General features: G+C 37.1%; 1 protein-coding gene across 8 annotated transcripts in view; it reads right to left on the reverse strand.

Annotated features, from left to right (window-relative positions):
* MYO6 (myosin VI) overlaps positions 1-26,763 on the reverse strand; it is a gene marked incomplete at both ends in the record, with an annotated part of 121,049 nt that overhangs the window by 84,474 nt on the left and 9,812 nt on the right. For 7 of the 8 annotated variants that reach the window (XM_080700719.1, XM_080700718.1, XM_080700716.1 and 4 more), the window contains 7 exons: positions 3,021-3,185; positions 4,048-4,145; positions 7,304-7,359; positions 15,287-15,392; positions 16,672-16,801; positions 21,631-21,704; positions 25,566-25,635. In XM_080700719.1, the coding sequence (XP_080556845.1) occupies positions 3,021-3,185; positions 4,048-4,145; positions 7,304-7,359; positions 15,287-15,392; positions 16,672-16,801; positions 21,631-21,704; positions 25,566-25,635 (699 nt within the window). The remainder of the gene's footprint in view (positions 1-3,020; positions 3,186-4,047; positions 4,146-7,303; positions 7,360-15,286; positions 15,393-16,671; positions 16,802-21,630; positions 21,705-25,565; positions 25,636-26,763) is intronic. The other variant, XM_080700720.1, reaches the window with a different exon arrangement.

Raw genomic sequence — 26,763 nt, forward strand, 5'->3', positions numbered from 1 at the left:
TTCACATATTACGAAGAGCATCTGATTTTTTTTTTTACTTTTTGTGACTGACTAATCTCCAGTTCCATCCATTTCCCTATAAATATGTAATTTTGTTGTTCTTTATGGCTGAGTAAAATTCCATTGTGTATATTTGGTTTGAATCTTTTATTTTCTAAAACATATATAGTTAATACAAATGTTTTCAAACAGGTATATCACTACTATTCTTTATGGACCAATCTGGATTAAGTAATGACAAAAAAACATTCAATTTTGGAAGTATTCACCCTACTGTAGGGTTCTCTTTTGTTTCTACAAACTGACTTATCAGTTATAACTAGAGGGCTTAACTACAGAAAAATCTGGTATTACCAACACACTTTCAAGTCACTTTAAAGCAGAATTATTTGGGGGGAGGAGATAAAGTGTTCATAAGCATAAACATGAAAAGACTATCCACAATAACAGATATACGTTCCCCTACTCTCCCCATTACTACTAGAAGGGCTATCCTGGAAGAAAGAAAACTATGCCTGATGGTAAATACTACAAAGACAAGAAACCCTCTGACCTGATAAACTTTAGTAGCTGCCCATACAGGATTCCTGCCATTGTGCCAGGAAAAGCTGTGTATTCTGAGACACTGAATACTAAACTCTCAAGCCTCCAGAAAGAAACAAAACAGGTCAGAATAGTCACATCACTTTATCTCAACTAAGTGCTGACAAAGCCATATTATCATCATTATCATTCATTTAATTTATAGTTCATAGTAATTTATACTTCTTTTTTAAAAATCATAGTAATAAATATGCCCTAGCTTCTACTTTCAAGAAGATAATGTGAATACTTTCAAATTTCAATTAACTTGGAGAGTCCTAAATAAGTCTGGACATATTAAAATCTGTCTACAAAAAGAAATGAAAACACACACACAAACACACAAAGAGAGCAATAAATAAATATGTATGTCACAATTCTCAAATGGAGAAGCCGTGCATGAGGGGGATTAGCAGTATCACATGTGAAACTTTGTACAAACTACATTCCTTACTCTCATTCCATGACTATCCTGTACCCATTTTGGACTCTCTTTTCTGGCTGAGATTTTGTAAATTATGTTAACCATCCCAATCACCACTTCTTGAAACTCTACTGCCCAGGCTTCTTGTTCTCAGCACTCCTTAGAGTTCTCACAACTCCAGCGATGCATTATTTCTTGCGCAATTTTTCATCTGTTCATCCCTATCAACTCCAGAATTTGGATCCTGGTACATGATGCCTTATATTATGCCATCCCCTCTCATCTACTTCCTGCCATTGTTTTAACTACCCCCAGAGTACTGACACTTCCCACACTTGATTCTCCAGCACTGGTACTGATCTTAAATCAGAATACCTAGGTGGCTTCCAAACACTGCCAAATGAATTTACTTCACAATATTTTGTACAACCCCCTGTTTCTAACTCTGTCATCTCTAAATGAATTCAGGCATTTTAGCAAATCTAAATTCAATTATAGCTACATGTTCTTAACCAATCTATGGTTCAAATTAATACCCATCCCCTTCCTACCACCTAAAGCCGTCCACCAAAGAAAGATTCAAGAGCAAAGCACAAATCTGACATCTAACTTTCTACTTAAAACCCTTCAACAGCCAGGTGTGATGGCATTTACTATAATCTTCTAATACTTGGAATGCTGACACAGGAAGATCACAGTTTCAAGGCCAGCCTCAACAGCAAGATCCTGTTTAAAAAGGAATTGGGCTAGCCGGGCGTGGTGGCGCACGCTTGTAATCCCCGCGCTTGGGAGGCGGAGACAAAAGGATCGCGCAGGTTCGAAGCCAGTCGTGCGCTGGCTTAGGAGACCCTGTTTCCAAAATGAAAATGTAAAAATAGAAAAATAGGTCTGGGAGTGTAGCCCCGAGGTAGAAGGGCTTCCAGGAACCCCAGTACCACCAAAAAAAAAAAAAGGAATTGGGCTATAGCTCGGAGGGAGAATGCCCCTAGGTTCAATCCACAGTACCACCAAAATAAAATAAAAATTAAAAACCTTCATTCAACAATTCTCCAGCCCTCTTCCCACCACTTCCGCCTTACCCTTTAGGATGCACCTCAACTTTCTTTGTTCATCTTTCTGATCTATCAGGAATACCTTTTGCATCTTTCTTTACCTAGTAAACACTTAAAAAGCCTTCCAGTCCAGTTAAACATTTTTGCAGGGAAGTCAAAGGTAGCTTTAAAGCTAGTATTACAGAATTATTATTATTTCTAATTGAGTTTAAATTAATATGGAGTTTAACATCTATCCTTTTACCTACCACATTGCATTCCCTCATGTACTGTTATGTAGGTTGAATATCCCTTATCTGAAATGACTGCTTAAGATTTTAAAGCTTTTTAAATTTTGGAGTATTTGCATACATTTTCTAGTTGAACATCCTTACCTAATCCAACACTCTAGATTTTAGAATGTTTTAGATTTGGGATTTTCAGATTAGGGATGTCCAACCTGTATTATAACCCTCAATAGAAATCTCCCCAGCACAGCAATCATTCTAACATATTATAAAGTCATTCTTATTATCCATGGGAGATTAGTTCCTTGACTCCCTGTAGATACTGGACACTAAAATCTGCAGGTGCTCAAGTCCCTTATATATAAAATGGCATAATATCTGTATATAATCCACACATATCCTCTCATGTAATTTATATCATCTCTAGGCTACTAATACCTAAAGCAATGTAAAAACTATGTAAACTGATGTTATAATTTATTACTTATGAAATAATGATAAAAAAAGAAATTGGTACATATTTGGTACAGACACAATTTTTTTAGTGTGGCCTGAATACTTTCTATCCATAGCTGGTTAATGCCACATAACCTAGAGATAGAGAGGGCCAACTGTACTTGATTAATATAAGTTTTTACATATACAACCAGATATCAAAATTCACTAAAATAAGTTTTAAGGTTTAAGGCAATTCAAACTGCAAAATTTGTGTGAAATTTTTTTCTTTCAACCTACCCGAAAATTATCTGGGGAGCTCAAATGAAGTTTTTCTCTAATATCTTCAGAAGCACCAGCACACAACCTATAGAAGATATGGTAATTTCTTTCCTCTTTGCCTTGAACACAGATCCTAGATTTCTCTAGAAGATAATGGGAAACAAATCCTCCAACAACTGAACTCTAAAAAACAAAAGAGAGAAAATATGTTTTTGCAAAGTCTTAAAAGTAAAACTTAACAATGTTAAATTAGTTACCTTTTCTAATAAGTATTTGTCTTTTTAAGAGGTTATAATAGTCATCAAACATGGGAAAAACAGTTAACTAAATGTAAGCTTAGAAAATTTATAAAGGTCATCCATCGTTTTATTTATTTATTTGTGTGGTTCTGAGGATGGAACCCAAGGGCTTTTCTACCTCCAGGCTATACTCCCAGAACTATTTTATACTATATTTGGAAACAGGGTCTCACTAAGTTTCTGAAAGCCTCACTTGGTAGCTGAGGCTGGCTTTGAACCTGTGTTACAAGCGTGCGCCACCACGCCTGGCTACGTCATCCATCATTTTAAGCACTTCATTAAGTTCTGAGCCTCTGTAGAATCAGAACTGACTTGGTACCATACTTCAATGCATGAGTCCACAACATCCTATTATATAGTTTATGAAGAACTAGAATAAAAAGTTCAAAGGCTCCAAATGTAAAGGACTAATAAAGAGATGAAAATAACTGCCCTGATTTTATCACTATATATAGAGACAAAAAAGAGAGACAGAGAGAGAGACAGAGAGAGACAGAGGCAGAGAGACAGAGAGATGAAATATTACACTGTACTCCATATATAAATTATAGAAGGAAGCTAGATATAAAATATAGTCAAATCCAATACTTGGACTATAAAAAGAGCTTTCAGATAGTCAAGAGTAAACATATGTATTCTCCCATCTAAAGTAATAAAAAAAACTTAAAGGTATTTTCCATAAATTCAAAAATAGCACCAATTCTAATAAGACCCAAACATATTATCCCAAAGTCACTTTCATTTACCTTTTCATTGAAATGTATTTCTACAAATTTCCCAAATCGACTGCTATTATTGTTGCGAACAGTCTTTGCATTTCCAAAAGCTTCTAAAAGTGGATTAGCTATTGAGAAAGAAATGAAAATATTTTAGCATGAAGGAAAATTACAAACAACGTGCAAAGTATGTCTCCATAGAAAAAAAGTGGAAAAATACATGAACAAATGTTCTAAAAATTATTAACATAAAAAATTATCATGAACCAGGTGTGGTGGTGCATGCTTGTAATCCCAGCATTCAGGAGGCTGAAAGACCAGAGGATAGCAGTTTGCGGATAGCCTCAGCTACTTAATGAGGCCCTCAACAACTTAGTGAGACCCTGTTTCAAAGTAAAGAATAAAAATAGGGCAGGAGGTGTAGCTTGGAGGTGGAATGTCCCTGGATTCCATTCCTAGACCCACACACAAAATTATGCTTGTAATCCCCATGCTTGGGAGGCAGAGACAGGAGAATCGCGCAGGTTCGAAGCCAGCGGCACTGGCTTAAGAAACCCTGTTTCCAAATAAAAAATATTTTTAAAAAATAGGTCTGGGAATGTAGCCTGGAAGTAGAAGGGTTTCCAGGAACCCCAGTACCACCAAAAAAAAGTCAATAAAATACAAAATTCATAGCTCAACTTTTAAAATTAACCCCTACAATGCCAGGCAGGGCGGTACACTCCTGTAAATCCAATACTTGGGAGGCTAAGACAGGAGGACTGCAGGTTCAAGGGCAGCCTCAGCAAGTACTAAGACTCTCATCCAACTATCAAGAATCTTTCAAAATAAAATTTTTAAAATGTGGCTGGGAGTGTAGCTCAAAGGTAAAATGCTCCTGGGTTCAATCCCCAGTACCACACACACACACACACACACACACACACACACACACACACACACAAAATACTACAGAAGATGTTTAAGGTTTTAATAAGGTTTTAAAAAATGTTTTAAAAGATGTTTAAGGTTTTTTGCCGTACAAGAGCACTTATAATAAAAAAATATTTTACGTATGAATATAACCTCCAGATAAAACATTTTACATGCATATCAAATAAAATATAACAAATTAAGAGTTTACAGAATTACCTAAGAAAGGCTTTCAGAATAATAACTTTTAAAATCTCTATGTACAAACTTAACATTTAATCACACATACACATTTTGACTAGATACTGGAATCAACTCTTATTCTCACCAAATTCTCAATGATAAATATATTAGGTTAATGTAAACTTACATATTCTTCATCATTAACCTACATTGCTTCATAATGCTTACTGTAAGAATCTTTCTAAAGTACATTTCTCTTCATTCTACCTGCATAGAAGGCTTACCTTGTCTCCAAACCTTTTTTTTTTTAAGGTAGAATGCCCCTGGGTTCCATCCCCAGTGTACAAAAAAAAAAAAAATAGAGAGGCTAGGGATGTAGCTTGGAGGTAAAATGCCTCTGGGTTCAATGCCCAATACCAGAAAAAAAAAAAAAGAAAGAAAGAAAATCTTAATAATAATATACTCAACAACCAAAAAAAAATTTTTTTTTTTTTTTTTTGGTGGTACTAGGGATGGAACCCAGAGGTTTCCTACCTCCGGGCTATACTCCCAGACCTATTTTTATATTTTATTTGGAAACAGGGTCTCACTAAGTTGTTGAAAGCCTCACTAAGTAGCTGAGGCTGGCTTAAAACCTGCGCGATCCTCCTGTCTCAGCCTCCCAAGCACGGGGATTACAAGTGTGTGCCACCATGCCTGGCAGAACAATCAAATTTTAATTAAGGATGACATCAAACAGTTACCAGTCACATCTACTCTTCTCCATTAAGGGGCTGTAGAAACTTATGGAATAATATTTTCCAAATTTTTTCAACTATGACACAATATACATAACATATCATAATAAAAAACCAGGCTTCTATTCAATTTTAAGTAAATCAGAAGAGTAATTAGTCTTTTATTGAATTAACCCATAATTTGTACCTGATCAGGGAAAAGGAGAAAGAGAACAAAGAGGCCTAAAACACCTCAAAGACCTAAAAGAAGATCAACATGCTGAAGTATAGAGAGTCAGAGGAAACAAGGTTCAAAATAAGACCAGACAGGACAAGAGCCAGACCACACAGAGAACACTGGGTCACTGGGTGATCTTACAGTTTTATAGCTTTTTCCTGTGTGTTGGGGGAGCGGTGGTCCCGGGGTCTGAACCCAGGGACACTGTACTGCTAAGCTATATCCCCAGCCCTTCTTTTTTTTTTTTTTTTTTTCCTGTACTGGGGATGGAACCTAGGGGCATTCTACCTCCGAGCTATACCCCCAGCCCTTTTATATTCTTTGTTTTGAAACAGGGTCTCACTGAGTTGCAAAGGGCCTCACTAAGTAGTAGCTAAGGCTGTCCTCAAACCACAATCCCCGTCTCAGCCTCCTAGATCACAGGCGTGCACCATCAGGCCCGGCTTACTTTTTTATTCTGAGACAGGGTCTCACTAAGAGTCTGAGACCAAGCTTGCCATCCTCCTGCCTCAGCCTCAAGAACACTGGCATTACAGGTGGGCACCACTACACTCAGAAGTTTGGAAACAATATGAGAGCAATATGAAGCAGTTAAAAATGTAATGCAAAATACATCATTCCAGCTTCCATATGGACTGAATTTTAAAAAAGCAAGAATGTAAGTGAGCAGAGCAGACAGAAATCTATGGTGTAGGAGTGCGGTACAGGTTCAACATAATGATGCCCTAGACCAGCAGTTTCAAAACTGAGGTACTCAGTTTCAAAACTGAGTCTTTCTAAGGGAGTACACAAGCATAACTGCTTAAGGAAATCAATCCATACACTCCTGCCTTCCAAGAGAAGGCTTTTGTTACAGTAATTTTCCAATTTAAAAAAATCACCCTAATACCAAATGACTTCTTTCTTTACATAAAAACAAGACTCAAAAAACAAACTAAAGCCAAAGAGCTTCCTCTATTTCATTCATTCATTTATACTATGTATCAAGAAATATAAGAGTTTGAAATATAAAAAAGAGAAATCCCTATCTTCTTTGGGGCTTACATGAGGTAGAAGTATAGGAAGAGATGACAGATAGATGAGAAGATGTTATCTGAGCAAAGATTTATTGCTCAGATTCCCAAAAGTGATGGGAAACTCTTTTGTACCTCCGGGAGAATGTTCCAGACCACCTAAAGGCTTCTTGTAAGTTCATTTTAGTATATGCCTAACAACAGAAAACAAAAGTTAACAATACCTTCAACAATTCTCTCATCGATATCTTGACCTGTTCCATAGGATTCAGTTAGGTATCTAAAATATAGAATAAAAATTTGGGGGATGAAAATAATCTTGCTTATGACATATTTACAAATATGTTAACACACATAAAACTAAAACCTGGGTCAACACTATAAGTTACAAATTAATGTCTGAAACAACTGTTATAACTTCAAATTTACTTAAAATTCTAATTCAAATTGCCTTTAACATCTAAATCAGCAATTTAGATGTTAAATTCAATTTTAAGTAAATCAGAAGAGTAATTAGTCTTTTATTGAATTAACCCATAATTTGTACCTGATCAGGGAAAAGGAGAAAGAGAACAAAGCTTAAAAAAAATTATTTTTAAGCTTTTAAGAGAGTATTCTTTTTTTTTTTTTTTTTTTTTTTTTTTAGTACTGTGGATGGAACCCAGGAGCATTGTACTTCAGAGTTACCCCCCAAACCTTAGTTTTTATTCTTTATTTTGAAACAGGGTCTCGGTGAGTTGCAAACAGCTTCACCCAACAGCTGAGGCTGTCTGCAAACTGTGATCCTCCTGTCTCAGCCTCCCAAATGCTGGGCTTACAAGCGTGTGACACCACTCCCAGCAAGAGTATTCTATTTTTAACTAACCATTTGGTTTTTAAATATACCACACATTTCACATGGGAATACTCATCTACTACATGAGATCTCAAACCCTTTTGTAATTACCTATTTATTCAACCTTTATGGGTATGGAAAATAAAGCAATCTGCCACTGAACAACTAGAAAGCTATCACTCTTTGAGTTGTTACACTAAAAGATAGCACACAATGGAACAACTATTTACCTGGCACATTTCAAAACAAAAAGCAATATCTGATTGAAAATTTAAGTATACAAATTTACAGAGCCTTAACTTTTTGCTCTTTTTTCATACATTAACTAGACTTACCATATGATTTTTACATACCGAAAAGAAAAAAAAAATACCAAGCCACTTCCAAAAATATTAGAAAACATTCATATAACCAAAATTGAAATATATAACAAGCATTAACAAACTCTTCCATTGGTTTTACATAAGTTAGTTTCTGAACAACACAGGAACAACACTAGTGAAAATTCAGAATGTACTAATCATACAAATAGCTTCAACACTAGGCTTAACTTACTGAATGCGTAAATTAAAAGAACTAAACAAAAATTGACACTAGGGTTCGTTCCATTTTTTTAAATGCTATAATCATAAACAAAGTATTGAACATTTAATTTTGATGGTAGTAAAGGGAATACATTGTGAGATGAATCTGGGGAGGTAGAAGCAAAATAGGCCAGCCCTTAAAAGCTTAAGGTATAAAATGGTTTCAAACACATGAACAGCAGAAACACTGACAATAGAATGTCCATTTGGATTTGGGGATTTGAAGGAACACTGTTAGATTTCCCCTTTTCTAACCAGCACTAGTCTCCTCTAGACCCTCATGCAAATAATATGTCAGTGCTGGCTTTCAGTAATTCACAAATTAGATTCTATATAAGGTTTTATTTCTTATAAGTAAGAAAAAATAAATACGGGTCTTAGCCGGGCATGCTAGCACATGCCTTTAATCCCAGTAGTTGGGAGGCTGAGACAAGGGATCACAGGTTCCAGGACAGCCTCAGTAAGTGGTGAGACTCACCTAGTGAGATCCTTTTAAAACATATAAAACTAAAACTTGGGTCATCGCTATAACTGTTAAACACTACAAATTGACTTCCGGGAAGATGGCGACCGAGAAAAGCGGGGCTTAAGAGCCCCGCTAACAACCAATCTCTATTACCACAAAATCAGCGCCTTTCATAGCCAGAAAACACCATCACCAGAGAAACAAAAAAATCACCAGGCTCCAGAGAGAAAGCGGACTGAGAACAGAGCTCAGAGCCACAGAGGAGATACACCGGCCTCACGCCCGAGGACACGGCAGCAGCGCCATACTGCCTACGGCAGCAGCGAATTCACCTGATAGCTACAGCAAGCCGAGGTGAGCTACTGCGGAACAGCCAGGCGGGATTTTTCAGCGCAGGGAACATCTAAAGCTCCCAGTGGCTGAGCTCAGCACACGCTGCGAGGACTCAGAGTGGAATTCAAAACCAAGAAGAAAAAAGCCAGCCTCACGGCCAAGGGCGTAGCAGTGGCGCCATATTGACACCAGCGGCAGCAGCAGCGAATTCAACGAGTCCAGTACAGCTACATCTGCGTACTCAAGAACAGTGAGTCAAACTGCGGGCCACAGAGGAGAAATCCCAGTACTGTACTCCCTGGGACTTGACCCAGCGGGGGAGTGGCGGTGGCAGAGATATCACACCATATGAGAACGTGCAACCTGGCACCCCCCCATAGTCTAAAGCAGCCTCTATTGACTCCCTGGGTCAGAGACTCTGTGATACAACCCAGTAAAGGAGTAGTGGGGACTGAGATACTACAGACTCGAGATCCAGAGCACCTTAAGTGAAGTCATAGTGACCCAAGGGAAGAACCCAGAGAAGGCACAAACTTCCGAAATCATGGGAAAGAGGAATAACACTGGAGCAATTAATGCCCACAACCCCACAACATCAGAACCCGATAAAACTGAAAATCAGAGATTTCTAGAAGATCAAATCAGGAAAATAACTGTAGAAATAATAGAGGTGCTTCGAAAAGAACTCAGAGAGAGCCAAAAAGAGATAAAGGATGCAATTAATGAAGTAAAGGCCTCAATTCAAAGCACAAACAACCGATTAGACCACATAGAGAACAGAATCTCGCTCTTAGAAGATGATCATTCAAAAAATGAACGCATAGTTTCTAATCTAGGAAAAAATATCCAACAGCAGGAATCTGACATTGAAGAAATATGGGCCCATTTTAAGAGAGCTAACCTAAGAATAATTGGAATAGAGGAGGGGAAAGAAGGTGAAACCAAAGGGATCAACAGTCTCTTCAAGGAAGTAATAGCAGAAAATTTTCCAAACATAGAGCAAGAGGTTGATACACAGGTCCAGGAAACTTATAGAACTCCCTTTAGACAGGATCGGAGAAGAGGATACCCACGCCACATAATTGTCAAAATGACCAATGTGGAAGCCAAGCAGAGAATCTTAAAGGCAACAAAAACAAAGGGCCAAGTGACATTCAGAGGCAAACCAATTAGAATCACTCCAGACTTCCCAAACCAAGTCATGAGAGCCAGAAGGGTTTGGCATATTCCAAACTCTGAAAGAAAACAACTTCCAGCCAAAAATTTTCTACCCAGCAAAACTTTCTATCAAATTAGATGGAGAAATAAGAAGCTTCCATGACAAACAGAAACTGAAGGAATTTATGTCTTCAAAACCAGCGCTAGAGAAAATACTCAAAGAGATTAACTACAAAGAAGAAATAGGTAACACTCACCAGAACCAGAGAAACAAGATTTTTCCATCCAACAGACAACTAAGATTGCTTATGTGTGGAGAGTCATTATTTATGTTAGTCTTTTACCTATTTCTAAATGGTATTGTTTGCCTTTATTGTTGTTAATTTTTAGGATGTCTAGTTGGAATATTAATATACCTTCAGATATAGCATTTGGAAATATTTTATCCCATTCTATCAGTAACTTTTAACTCTGTTTACACTGTCTTTGGATATACAATATTTTTTTATTTTTTAGGGAGTTTGTATACTCTTCTGTTGCCTGTGCCATTGAAATCATATCCAAGAAATCACTGCCAATTTCAATGTTGTGAGGTTTTATGACCCAGATTTTCTCCTAAAAGTTTATAGTCTTAAGATTTATATTTAGGTCTTTTATCTATTTTGAATTAATACTTGTATATGGGATTAGGTAAGGGTCCAATTTTATTCTTTTCCATGTAATTATTATGTTTCAACAATATTTAGTTAAAAGATTATTATTTCCACCACCAAATGTTCGTGGAAACCTTGTCAAAAATAACTTGATAATATAGGGAAGAATTTAGCTCTAGGCTTGTATTTAACTCCAATGGTTTATATATCTGCCTTTAGAATAGTACTACACTGTTTCAATTATTGTAGCTTTATATGGTTTGAAATCAGAAAATATATATCTTCTAGCTTTGTTCTTTTTCAAGATCGTTTTGGGTATCTAGAATCCATATTCCATATTAGGATAGATTTTTTTTCTGAAAAATAAATATATAAATATATGATAGTTATAAAATAGGGAAGATGGCGACCGAGAAAAGCGGGGCTTAAGAGTCCCGCTAACAACCAATCTCCATTACCACAAAAAGAGCGCCTTTCATAGCCAGAAAACACCATCACCAGAAAAACAAAAAAACCACCAGGCTCCAGAGAGAAAGCGGACTGAGAACAGAGCTCAGGGCCACAGAGGAGACACACGCGCCCGAGGACGCGGCAGCAGAACCATACTGCCGGCGGCAGCGGCGAACTCAATGGACGGCTACAGCAAGCCGAGGTGAGCCGATACGGAACAGCCAGGCGGGATCTTTCGGCGCAGACAGCATTTAAAGCTCCCAGTGGCTGAGCTCAGCACACGCTGCAGGGATTCAGAGTGGAAATCAAAACCAGAGAAGAAAAAATACGCCAGCCTCATGGCCGAGGGCGTGGCAGAGGCGCCATATTGCCACCGGCGGCGGCAGCAGCAGTGAATTCACCGAGTCCAGTACAGCTACATCTACGTACTCAAGAACAGTGAGTCAAATTGCGGGCCACAGAGGAGAAATCCCAGTATTGTGCCTCCTGGGACTTGACCCAGTGAGGGAGTGGTGGTGGCAGAGATATCACACCATAGGAGAGCGTGCAACCTGGCACCCCCCATAGTTTAAAGCAGCCTCTATCGACTCCCTGGGTCGGAGACTCTGTGATACAACCCAGTAAAGGAGTAGTGGGGTCTGAGATAATACAGACTCGAGATCCAGAGCACCTTAAGTGAAGCCATAGTGACCCAAGGGAAGAACCCAGAGAAGGCACAAACCTCCGAAATCATGGGAAAGAGGAATAACACTGGAGTAATGAATGTGCACAACCCCACAACATCAGAACCTGATAAAACAGAAAATCAGAGATTTCTAGAAGATCAAATCAGGAAAATAACTGTAGAAATAATAGAGGTGCTTCGAAAAGAACTCAGAGAGAGCCAAAAAGAGATAAAGGATGCAATTAATGAAGTAAAGGCCTCAATTCAAAGCACAAACAACCGATTAGACCACATGGAGAACAGAATCTCGCTCTTAGAAGAAAAAGATATCCAACAGCAGGAATCTGACATTGAAGAAATATGGGCCCATCTTAAGAGAGCTAACCTAAGAATAATTGGAATAGAGGAGGGAAAAGAAAGTGATACCAAAGGGATCAACAATCTCTTCAAGGAAGTAATAGCAGAAAATTTTCCAAATATAGAGCAAGAGGTTGATACACAGATCCAGGAAACTTACAGAACTCCCTTTAGACAGGATCCGAGAAGAGGATCCCCACGCCATATAATTGTCAAAATGACCAATGTGGAAGCCAAGCAGAGAATCTTAAAGGCAACAAAAACAAAGGGCCAAGTGACATTCAGAGGCAAAACAATTAGAATCACTCCAGACTTCCCAAACCAAGTCATGAGAGCCAGAAGGGCTTGGAGTAACATATTCCAAACTCTGAAAGAAAACAACTTCCAGCCAAAAATTTCCTACCCAGCAAAACTTTCTATCAAATTAGATGGAGAAATAAGAAGCTTCCATGACAAACAGAAACTGAAGGAATTTATGTCTTCAAAACCAGCGCTAGAGAAAATACTCAAAGAGATTAACTACAAAGAAGAAATAGGTAACACTCACCAGAACCAGAGAAACAAGAGTTTCCATCTAACAGACAACTAAGATTGGTTATCTGTGGAGATTCATTATTTATGTTAGTCTTTTACCTATCTCTAAATGGTATTGTTTGCCTTTATTGTTGTTAATTTCTAGGATTTCTAGTTGGAATATTAATATACCTTCAGATATAGCATTTGGAAATATTTTATCCAATTCTATTAGTAACTTTTAACTCTGTTTACATTGTCTTTGGATATACAATATTTTCTTTTATTTTTTAGGGAGTTTGTATATTCTTCTGTTGCCTGTGCCATTGAAATCATATCCAAGAAATCACTGCCAATTTCAATGTTGTGAGGTTTTATGACCCAGATTTTCTCCTAAAAGTTTATAGTCTTAAGATTTATATTTAGGTCTTTTATCTAGTTTGAGTTAATACTTGTATGTGGGATTAGGTAAGGGTCCAATTTTATTCTTTTCCATGTAATTATTATTTTTCAACAATATTTAGTTAAAAGATTATTATTTCCACCACCAAATGTTCGTGGAAACCTTGTCAAAAATAACTTGACAATATAGGGAAGAAGTTAGCTCTAGGCTTGTATTTAACTCCAATGGTCTATATATCTGCCTTTAGAACAGTACTACACTGTTTCAATTATTGTAGCTTTATATGGTTTGAAATCAGAAAATATATATCTGCTAGCTTTGTTGTTTTTCAAGATTGTTTTGGGTATCTAGAATTCATATTCCATATTAGGATAGATTTTTTTCTGAAAAATAAATATATAAATATATGATAGTTTCACCTAAAAAAACAGAAAAAAATATGCTCTGGTAAGAAAGAAAGCAAAAAGAAATATTGAAATGTTATCTTTAAATCATCAAACGCTTGGTATCAGACAAATGAAACTGTTATGTGAGATTATCATTTTTAATTTTGGATAAATTGCTATAATACTAGATGTCAACCACTAAGCCAAGCATGGGAAGGAGGGATGGGGAGAGAATGGGGTGGGGATCGGGTGGGGGCTGACTGGGCGATGTGTGCATGTATGTCTCCAAAAGTTTGTATCCCACTATGATGTATGAATACAGTGCACCAATAAAATAAAATTAAAAAAAAAATATATGATAGTTTCACCTAAAAAAATAGAAAAAAAAATATTCTCTGGTAAGAAAGAAAGCAAAAAGAAATATTGAAATGTTATCTTTAAGTCATCAAAAGCTTGGTATCAGACAAATGAAACTGTTATGTGAGATTATCATTTTTAATTTTGGATAAATTGCTATAATACTAGATGTCAACCACTAAGCCAAGCATGGGAAGGAGGGATGGGGAGGGAATGGGGTGGGGATCGGGTGGGGGCTGACTGGGCGATGTGTGCATGTATGTCTACAAAAGTTTGTATCCCACTATGATGTATGAATACAGTGCACCAATTAAAAAAAAAGAAAGAAAAATAAATAAATAAATAAATAAAAACTACAAATTAATGTCTAATTGAAAATACTTCATTGTAACTTCAAATTTATTTAAGATTATAATTCAAATTGCCTTTAACATCTAAATCAGCATTCTTTTTAAGCTGTTTTAAGGAGTACTCTATTTTATAAAAATAAAAAATTGGGCTGGGGGTGTAGCTCAGAGGTAGAATGCCCCTGGGTTCAATTCTCAGCACCACAAGTAAAGAAATAAATAAATGTATATATGTCTTTGTTATTCTCCATCCAGGTTGGTCCCAAACTCCTAGGTTAAAGCAGTCTTCCTACCTCAGCCTCCCAAGCAGCTCAAACTACAAGTGCATGCCCCTGTGACTAGCCCAAACACGAGTAGGTCATAAGTTTAGCTAAATGAGATAAGTCAGTGAAAGATAAATACATGACTGGATTTACATCGAGTACCGAGAGTTACTTATAGTCAAAGAACCTCAAAGTAGAAATGGTAGCTGCCAAAGGCTGAAAGGAGTAAGGGAGTGGAGAGTTATTTAATGGATAGAGAGTTTCAGTTTTATGAAAATTTCTGAAGACTTGTTGCACAAAGTGAAGAACATTTAACATTATTAAACTGTACACTGAGATGGTTAAGTTGGAAACTCTGTTATATATATTTTACCACCAAAATAATGTCAAAAATAAAGTCAACCTGTTCAAAACATCTGAGGTTAGCTAAATACTCACCTTAAAACAAATTTTGTATTTTCTGTTTTTCCAGCTCCTGATTCTCCAGATACAATGATAGACTGACTCATCTTGAGTACCTTCATGTCTCGAAAAGCTTTATCAGCTAGAGTCAAAATAACACATCAAAAGTGAACAACTGATTAAATATAAAGTTATTATATGACAGAACATTCATTTCAGGAGGACTATGTCCTGGAGAAATCAAATATGTGTGTTAACAGTGAACCTTCAAGGTCAAGTCACTTGAGTGTTCAAAGCATTTCTAAAAGTATTATCCTAATAGCTAAGAAATATAAAGTATCTCCATATTACAAACTGTGGTTCAGCTCTCCCTAATACCACAGATCTGCAGAGAAATGAAAAATGCTCACTATGCATAACTAATGAAGGCCCCAGTGAAAAGCAAGAAAGAAGTAACAAGTTTCCAATTAAGAAATCTGGCAACCAAAAATTCTGCTGAAGAAAAACCATGTAATTGCCAAGGAAATCTGTGGACTCTTTTTCTGAAATACTATTAAAAATCTTGTAGAATTTTTTCCTGAAATACTATTAAAAATCTTGCAGCATTTCAAAGATAAGCAAAATTAACTGCTTTAAATTTTCTAAGTTTTAATTGTTCACATATAATTGTGTGTGTGTGTGTGTGTGTGTGTGTGTGTGTGTGTGTGTGGTACTGGGGTGCCTGGAAGCCCTTCTACCTCCAGGCTACACTCCCAGACCTATTTTATATTTTTATTTGGAAACAGGGTCTCTTAAGCCAGTGGGGCTGGCTTCGAACCTGTGCGATCCTCCTGTCTCCACCTCCCAAGTGCGGGGATTACAAGTGTGCGCCACCACGCCCGTCTGTTCACATATAATTTTAACTATCTTCCTTATGCTCCAACAATTTAAACTATAAGATATATTCAAATTTAAATTACACAGACAAATTAAGCACTGCTTGTATTTTAGCCTAACCAGGCTTCCCTTCCAGATTTGGTTGCTATGTGTGCTTTGTACTACTAGCTAGAGTAACTATGTCAGCCAGGTCCAGTACAGCAGCAGATTTACTTTTGGTTCTAATACGTTTTGATAAATTTTGGCATATTTTTCTTAGAAAATATGCCCGCAAACTTAGAACCTGAATACGAGCAAGCTCATCACTGGAGAGAAGTTTTTTTTGTTTTTTTTTTTTTTGTTTTTTTTTTGCGGGTCTGGGGATGGAATCCAGAGGTCTTTGACCTCCGAGCTATACTCCCTGCCCAGTTTTTTATTCTTTATGCTGGGATTACAAGCGTGCGCCACCATGCCCAGCCAATTCATGGTATCTTTTATTAATCCAAAAGAAAACTAAATAAATCTGAATACAATAAGGAAAAATTAAGATACAATTAATCACTTACCAATTGCAAAGACATGAGGTGGCATTGTCCCAAGAGACTTTCCTTGATATGACTTTATTGCATCTGAAGTATATATTTTAGGGATATCAAAGTATGGGTTCACTGCAATCAGAATGTTGGCGACGTATGTCTGAACAGGAAAAGCATAAACAAAAAATATCCAATTATATTTTCACTTAAAGCTGAACAAGGTTAATAGTAGACAGAAATACATACAAACCAGATGCCTTCAATTCTCTATATAACCAGAACTCTGAAAGCTGAAGTTCTAACCCTAAATAATTCCTGATCTCTACAGGGCTATCACTGCTCCAACTCTTCTTTTTATTTTTCCTCCTTTGGTACTGGGGGCATTCTACCTCTGGGCTATATCCCAACCCTTTTCATATTTTATTTTGAAATAGGATCTTGCTAAGTTGCTGAGAGCCTTGTTAAGTTGCTGTGGATGGCTTCAAATCTGTGATCCTCCTGTCTCAGCCTCCCAAGTACTGAGATTAGAGGCATATACCACCACATTTAATTTCAACTCTTAGTAATTATTTTTATCTTGTCATCCCACAGGCTTCTCAAACTCAGCAAATCCAAAATCAACATTATCTGTTTCCAGCCGGGCGTGGTGGTACATGCTTGTAATCCCAGCATTTGGGAGGCTGAGACCAGAAGATTGCGGTTCACGGACAACTCAGTGAGACCCTGTTTCAAAATAAAGAATAAAAAAGAGGGCTGGGAGTGTTGCTCAGAGGTCGTTGCTCAGAGGGCTCAGAGTGTTGCCCCTGGGTTCCACCCCCCAGCCACCCCCCCCACAAAAAAAAACATGAAAATGTAAGGCTAGGGGGAAAGTTTATATAGTTTTAAGTTTTTATGTTAAAAATAGTACTTATGAGCCGGACGTGGTGGCTCACACTTGTACTTCGAGCATTTGGGAGGCTGAGACCGGAGGATCTCAGCTCACAGACAGCCTCAGCTACTTAGTGAGGCCCTCTGCAACTCAGTGAGACCCTGTTTCAAAATAAAGAATAAAAAATTGGGCAGGGGTGTAGCTCAGAGGTCAAATGCCTCGGATTCCATACACACACACACACACACACACACACACACACACACACATTATCTGTTTCCATCTCCCTTTGCCTCAGAGAAAATATTTCCCTCCCAAGCCCTCTCCTAGTACATGGCATCACCACAAAATGACCATCGAAAGAAATCTGAATCTCAGCCTCTATCTCTCCTCAAGCAGGCTTCTTCTGTTGACTCTATCCCCTTATTCTAGTCCTGTAGCTGAATTTTGGTCATTTATACCCTCACATAGACTACTTTATTTACCCTGCTACTGAAGAGTATAGCTCATATGCTCTGGGACCATCCCCATCAATGAAGGCAAAGAAGTCAATTAGCTTTAAAGTGACCTCTTATTCCCAGAGTTCTGCAAAGTAATATATGCTAAGCGCCTGGAAAATTGATACGCTAAATGTTTAATGAACAACTTAAGCTTGCTTTAAATTCTGAATGTAACTGTTGCTTTAAAAGATCAGGAAAAAATGTATCAATAGGATTATAAAATTCCTGGTTGGATGGGTAGATAGTTGTGGCCTAGCAATACTGGCAAAACTGGAGTACACAAGGACATATTTCTTTCTCTTTCTCTCTCTCTCTCTCTCTCTCTCTCTCTCTCTCTCTCTCTCTCTCTCTCTCTCTCTCTCGTGTGTGTGTGTGTGTGTGTGTGTGTGTGTGTGTGTGTGTGTGTTTACTGGGGATTAAAGTCGAGTACTCTACAACTGAACTACATTCCCAACCACTTTTAATTTGTTTTTTGTTGTTGTTGTTTTGCATTTGACCTCCAAGCTACATCTCCTGCCATATTTTTTTTATTCTTTATTTTGAAACAGGGTCTCACTAAGTGAACTGTGATCCTCCTGTCTCAGCCTCCTGAATGCTGGGATTACAGCCACCATGCCCAGCTCCACTTTTAGTTTTTATTTTGAGACAGGGTTCACTAAGTTGCCCAGGCTTGCCTCAAGCTTGTGATCCTTCCCCAGCCTTCCAAGTTTCTGGGACTGTAGACATGTACCACCAAATCCAACCATATTTTCCTTTTTTCTACTTGTAATTGTTGAAGATAAATGCTATGAAAATGATGAATTCTCAGAGTACTAATCCAAAATGCTGGGAACATTCCCAAAGATGTTTCCTAGAAGAAAATAAAAACCTAGAAATTCTAAGATCATAATCTTTCTAGTAGAGACAAAAGGAAATGATAAGATATTTTTGCAACTAGGAAAATGCTAAATGTGGGTCAGGTATTGTTTTATTTAAATCTAAGGGAGGGAAGTGCTTAGCTCTAATTAGAAAGAAAACATAAAATATCAAATTTAAACTACTACTCTAACTTGTTTCCTTCACTTACATATATTATAGTAATTGCCTTTTTCATTTCCATATATCATAGTAATAACAGCTATACTTATATATTACTGGTATTTAATGGTTCTTTTTGTGTGTGTGTGGTACTGGGGGTGGAATCCTGGGGCTTTTCTACCTCCAGGCTATACTCCCAGACCTATTTTATATTTTATTTGGAAATAGGGTCTCACTAAGTTGCTGAGAGCCTCACTCAGTAGCTGAGGCTGCCTTCGAACCTGTGTGATCCTCCTGTCTCAGCCTCCCAAGCACGGGGATTACAAGTGTGCGTGCCACCATGCCCAGCTATTTAATGGTTTTTCTAACTAAAAGGCATAATTGTCGGGGGGGGGGGGGGGGATTACCAATCTTGGTTTCAGTTAAGCTTAAAAGTACTGGTTCTCCGCTCTACTTGAAAAATTATGTTTCCTGGTTATATCCAGGTTAATTTTCACTGATTTATGACAAGTTAAATGGCTTTAACAAGCCGGGCGTGGTGGCACACGCTTGTAACCCCAACATTCGGGAGGCTGAGACAGGAGGATCGCGGTTCGCGGACAGCCGCAGCTAATTAGTGAGGCCTTCTGCAACTCAGTGAGACCCAGTTTCAGAATAAAGAATAAAAAATAGGGCAGGGACTGTAGCTTGGAGGTCGAATGCCCCTGGGTTCCATCCCCAGACCCGCAAAATAAATAAATAAATAAATAAATAAATAAATAAATAAATAAATAAATAAATAAATAAATAAATGGCTTTAACAAACTTTAAGATACTGTATTATTTCAGAATCTTTAAAACAGCATTTAGCCGGAGGATTGCACAGGTTCAAAGCCAGCCTCAGCTACTTAGTGAGCCTCTCAGCAACTTAGTGAGATCCTGTTTCCAAACAAAATATAAACTAGGTCTGAGAGTATAGGCTGGAGGTAGAAAGCCTCTGGGTTCCATCCCCAGTGCCACAAAAAAAAAAAAAAATTAATTAAAAAAAATAGCATTTGAGTACACATTAGATTCTGCTCAAAAAGATACTAACCATTAAATTTTGCTTCTAAATATATCTTTACTCAAGAATACCCACATTTAAATCTAAATATACTCTTTGATTTTAAAAAATCAAGAAGAAAAGTGAACTTTTAATACTGTAACAACCAGAAAATAGCATGTAAATTCTTTTGGATAGACTAGACTGATTCTATTCCCCAGCTGTCACTACTTGGACAGATGGTAAAGACTAGATGTAATTTAGTCAGAATTAAGTAAGTACAATTAGGCAAATTGATAGTGATATAAAAAATTAAGACTGTCATTTGATCTGGTAAGTGTCAAAGAAGCCATGTGTTTTCTTCGTTCAAAAATAATGAAGAGCCCCATCTTTATAACAAAAGAACTACAATGGGGTAACTTATCTCCAGCCAACAAAAGAATCTATAACTAGGTCACAGCAGAATAAAATCTCATATGTGCCCAATGAATAATTATAATTAAGCATAGTAGTTAAGTATCCATCTGAATGATATAAACTTTAACTATCTTCATTAAGAACATCCTCCTCCTCTTCCGCCTCCTCCTCCTTTGTTTTTTTGGGGGTTGTTTGTTTTTAGCAATACTGGGTATTAAACCCACATCTTCGTACATGCTAGAAAAACACTGAGCTATAACCCAAGCCCTTTTTACTTTATTATGAAACAGAGTTTTGCTCAGTTGCTCAGGATGGCCTCGAGTTTGCAATCCTGCTCAGTCTCCCAAGTAGCTGAAATTGTACCAACATGCCCAGTACACCTTTCTTTCTTTTTTTTAAAAAATATTTTGGACTCTTAAATATAGCATCTAGGGACTAATGAAATATTGCGACTACTTTAGCTTTATTATGATCAACATTTTGTGCTCTTGATTTTCCTCAGTTATTACCTTTTACTTATATTTCTTCCTAATTCAAAATTTTAATATCTTTTTTTTTTTTTTGCAGGTCTGGGGATGGAACCCAGGGGCATTTGACCTCTGAGCTACACCCCTTGCCCAATTTTTTATTCTTTATTTTGAAACAGGGTCCCACTAAGTTGCAGAGGGCTTCACTAAGTAGCTGAGGCTGTCTGCGAACCACGATTCCTGTCTCTGCCTCCCAAATGTTGGGATTACAAGCCTGCGCCACCACAGCCAACTAAAATTTTAATTTAAATACGTATCCCTATAGGCTGCCTTAAATTCTCTACAGAACACTGTGAAAAGCGAAATTAACAGATCTACACACACACACACACACACACACACACACACACACACACACACAATAAATCAAAACCCAAAGTAATTAGCATGAGTCTGAAAGATATTAAATGATGCTCTGCATTCATTACTTCACTCTGTAAACACTTATCGAGTGCCAACTCCGTTTCAGGCATGTGCTAAGCCCTGCGGTAAAGCAGTAAATTAGGTAAATATCCTTGTCTTCATGGAACTCCCACTCTTCAACAGGCTCAACTCAAACATGGTTTCATATTAGAAGGTTTCAAGTCTGAAAACATCAAACAGTAGCACAAACACAAAAGCCACAAGTAAAATACTTACATAAATTCTGTCTTTACTATATCGAACTTTGATATTATGGAGGAGTGTGGCTTCATTTAAGTACATTAGTGAACCTAAAACATAAAATTTATAAATTATTATACAACTGAAAAAAGTAAAATAAAACATTATCTTAATCAGAATCACTCTGACCCAAGCTAAAATTAACTTGTTAGGTTAGATTTAACTCCATATTTTCAAAATCCAGGTACATGTAAATCCCAGGGGCTGAACCGGGCATGGTGTAGCATGCTTGTAATCCCTGTAACTTGGGAGGCTGAGACAGGAAGAACACGGAAGTTCAAAGCCAGCTTCAGCTACTTAGTGAGGCTCTTAGCAACTTAGTGAGACCCTGTTTCCAAATAAAATGTAAAATAGGTCTGGGAATATAGCCCGGAAGTAGAAAGCCTCTGGGTTCCATCCTCAGTACCACAAAACAAAACAAAAACCAGGGGCTAACTTCAAATAAGCCTGATTTTTTTATATGTTACACAGTTTTGTTTTGCACACGTGCAGGGGCGCTTGCACGTGCGTGCGTGCATGCGTGTACTCGAAGTGGGCATTCAGCCAGGCGTGGTGGCGCATGCTTGTAATCTCCGCCCTTGGGAGGCAAAGACAAGAGGATCGCGCAAATTCAAAGCCAGCCACGCTGGCTTAAGAGACCCTGTTTCCAAATAAAAAAGTATAAAAATAGGTTTGGGAGTGTAGCCCGGAGGTAGAAGGGCTTCCAGGAACACCAGTACCACCAAAAAAGGGGGGGTATTCAAGACTGAATCTAGGGGACATTCTACCTCTCAGCTATACTCCCAGCCCTTTTTTATTTTTTGTTTTAAAACAAGGTCTTGTTAGCTTGCTGAGCCTTATTACATTGCTAGGCTGTCCTCAGGCCTGTGTTCCTGTCTCAGCCTCCCAAGTACTGAGATTTGGGGCCTGCACCAACCACACCTGTTTATACAGTTCCATCTGGGGATGGAACCCAGGGGCATTCAACCTTTGAGCTATACCCCCTGCCCTATTTTTCTTTATTTTGAAACCAGGTCTCACTGAGTTGCACAGGGCCTCACTAAGTAGCTGAGGCTGTCCGCAAACTGCGATCCTCTGGTCTCAGCCTCCCGAATGTTGGGATTACAAGCGTGCGCCACCACGCCCAGCTACACAGTATTTTTAAATGATAAACTTCCAACTAGAGGAAGATATCTAATGAGTATCAGTTGGAGTACACATTGACGATGAGTGATTAAAAATTGAATATAATTCTAAGAGAAAGAAAGTACTACTTTAGAGAGCACTGACTTTTTGAAACAGGGTCTTGCTAAGTTGCAGAGCACCTAGCCAAGTTGCTGAGGCTGGCTGCAAACCTGCGATCCTCCTATCTCAGCCTCCTAAGTACTGGGATTATAAGCATGCTCCATAACACCCAGCTTAATACATATTTGGCATGACAGAGTGAGACATTAATTCAGTCTGGTGCTTAGAATCTTACAGATAAAACATACAAGAAAATTTTAGAATGGCAAGGCACCATCAGATAGCATTCAGTCAGTGCCTCAAAATTGGCATGACAAAGTAAGAGTCCTAGAGAAATTATGTCTTTCTAAACCTAACAATGAAGCTAACTGAGGGCAGAATCTAGGTTATTGTACATACATCAGAATTCTTGTTTTTTGATATATGTTCTAGTGATAGGTCAGAATTTCTTCCCAATATGTTCTTCAAGCTTTCTAATCCTCTAAGCTCCATTCCACTGCATGTGAGAGTAGACACAACCACTTTTCTCAGCTACCTGGTTTCTGTTATTAGCACCACCACTCTCAGTCATCTAGACTGCAAATATCAGTCAACAACAGAATTATTTTCTCTCATTCTCTTTGTTGCAAGTTTCCAAGTCTTTATTTTTGTCATATAAAAAGTACAACACATTGCCAGGCTCACTATAAGCATACCAACATTAACATAATTCATATCTCTGAGATATATCTCCTTTCTCTCCCTTTCTACTGTCCCATCCCAGTTTAGGTCTCATTATATCTTTTGTGATTATAGTAACTTCATATCTATTACTTTTCTCTAATCCAGATTGCTCAGCACTAGAGCTCTAGTTAAATCTCTATTACAAAAAAAAAAAAATCATTCGGTCACTTCTCTAACAACTATCAACACTCATATTTGAGTCTGATGAAGGCTTTTAATAAATCTGCATTTAAATGATCATTTTAATGTAATTTTCCACAACTCCTTTTACTATGACCTAACTTATAGGCAGACTGAAGCCCAGATAACACTCATGCAATGGCTTCTGCCTAGAATATCCTCTATGTATCTAAGCATCTATTACTGAATAATGAAACTTTCAGGGTTCTCACCAATTTATACAAAATACTTTTTTGTGGTACTGGGTGAAACCCAAGGGCTTTTCTGCCTCTGGGCTACACTCCCAGACCTATTTTATACTTCATTTGGAAACAGGGTTTCACTAAGTTGCTGAGAGCCTCACTAAGTAGCTGAGGCTGCCTTCAAACCTGTGCGATCCTCCTGTCTCAGCCTCCTAAACGCTGGGATTACAAACGTGCGCCACCACACCCGGCTCATACTCAATACTTATCCTCAACATCTAATAGGGCATAATTCATGAAGAATATTGTATGCTATATGAGTAATAGTAGCCTAAAATTAGCATGAAAATATGTTAATATTCTTTGTAACTACTGACTTCAAATCCTGAATTATTTTTCTATTTTCTTTTTCTTTTTTTATTATTATTTTTCTATTTTGATATTAGTGCCAAAAAATCAAGTAAAAAACTAACATACTAATCCCTACATATAAACTGTCTCAGCTCTTAAGTACTGGGATTACAGGTGTGCATCACAATGCTCAGCTATATGATTACATGGTGTGTGTGTGTGTGTGTGTGTGTGTGTGTGTGTGTGTGTGTGTGTTTTACTGAGGATTGAGATTAAGCCCAGAGGCATTCTACCTCTGAGCTACACTCCAAGTCCTAGTTTATTCTTTCTCTTATTTTGAAACAGGATCTCACTAAATTGCGGAGGACTACAAACCTGCAATCCTCCTGTCTCAGCCTCCCAAGTACTGGGATTACAAGTGTGTACCACCATGGCTGGTTTCTGTGATTATTTCTTAACGTTGAAAAATGTAAAAATAAATATAACCACAGAATAAACCAGATAAATATCTTTTTCAACAAACATGCAAAGCTATTTATTTATAAGTCAAATTAATGCTGCATTTTATGTAATATTCTAAAATACAATTTTATCTTTTATGGTACTGGGGACTGAACCCAGGTGCATTCTACTTCTGAACTACACCCTCAGCCCTATTTTATTTTTTATTTTGAAACAGAGTCTCATTAAGTTGCTGGAGGCCTTGCTAAGTTGCGGAGGCTGGCCTCAAACCTCAAAATCTCCTGTCTATGCCTCCAAAGTACTGATATTACAAGCATGGGCCACCATGCTCAGCTATATTTTTCAATAATTAACTATTATACAATGATTTTTTAAATCTTTGTTTGCTTCAAGTGGCAGTGTTAATTATTTTTTTCTACCTCAAATTCCAAGTTACTGAATCACATATTACTATAAATATCACCCAACTTTAGATACAGTTCAAGATAACTTTCAAGATTGTTAAAAAGAGAACTTTAGTTCAAGTTTCACAGCAAATTATTACCATTACCTACATTTAGAGAGCTGAAATAACATTAAAAGGACATTGAAAGAACTCTTTCACCAAAAGAAATATCTGAAACAATAATGAATTTATGACTTATGAGCTGCTTTATTCAAATGAACCTTCGGTCAACATTTTTTTTTTCAGAATAGTAGAGTGTACTAGTAAAAGAACCACTAATTTATGTTTTATGGAAAGACAGTTTCTTTTCCTTTCCTGAAAACAAATTTTTAATTGCTACTTACAGTTATCTTCCACATCTTTCTTACTGTCCTCTTCTGCAGGAAACACTTGGTTTATGAGAGCCAAAAATGTCTAACAAATGAAACAAAAGCTTGTTAAACTTCAGGCTTACACATAATAAGAAAAAGGAGCTAAATTAATTGCATACATCATAATGGCAACAGTATGCTCTTTATTAAAATATAATTCTGATCCTACTTATTTAACAAGGAGTTAAGCCAAAAACAGGTCAATTTTACTCATAAATATTAGCCATGATTACTGGATAATATTTACAAATCAATCATGAAAATTAGTAAAAAGCATGTTGGGCTTTTACCCTAGGGACAAAGTAAGAAGTACATTAATATTAAATTTATGTAGACATTTAACAATATTCTTAAAAAATGTTAATATTTGTATATGTATCAATTTTATTGTTTTGAAAAAGGAAAAAGTAATATTCAATAAGATCTAACAAAATAGACTATTATTTAATTAATGCTATTACTTGAGAAAAGCAAATTCCTATACAAAAATGTGTTTGAAAGCCAGGCATGGTGGTACACGTTTATCATCTTTGGTAGGCTGAGACAGGAGGATCACGCAGGTTCCAAGACAGCCTCAGCTACTTAGTGAGGCTCTCAGCAACTTTGTGAGACCCTCTTTGAAAATAAAATATAAAAATAGGTCTGGGAGTATAGCCCGGAGGTAGAAATCCTCTGGGTTCCATCCCCAGTACCAACAAAAGAAAGTGTCAGAAATATAAATTGTACAAAAATATTTGTTTCATAAAATTGCAAGTATCCATAAATAAACATGCATTTATCAACTAAATGCTATGGTACACACTACAGAACTAAGATAGCATCTTGTAAGAGAGAACAAATAATCTCAAATTACTTCTAAAAAGAATTAAATTTTAATACAAACTATTCTAACAGTTATTTATAAATTTATACTTGTAAACAATTACAATGACACTTGTAGTTAAAATTTACAACTATAGCAAATAAACTCTAAGGAAAAATAGTTCAATTATCTTAAAATAGTATTTCTAGGGCCTGGAGTTCACCTTAGTGGCAGTGTGTGTGCTCAGCATATGCAAAGCCCTGAGTTTCATTCCCAGCACCAAAATTATTATTATTATCACTATTATTATTATACAGGTGAGTATATGCACATGCATGCATGCACATGCAAGAATACCGTGTAAGACAA

This window comes from Muscardinus avellanarius (assembly GCF_963383645.1).
Source record: "Muscardinus avellanarius genome assembly, chromosome: 8".
Lineage (NCBI taxonomy): Eukaryota > Metazoa > Chordata > Mammalia > Rodentia > Gliridae > Muscardinus > Muscardinus avellanarius.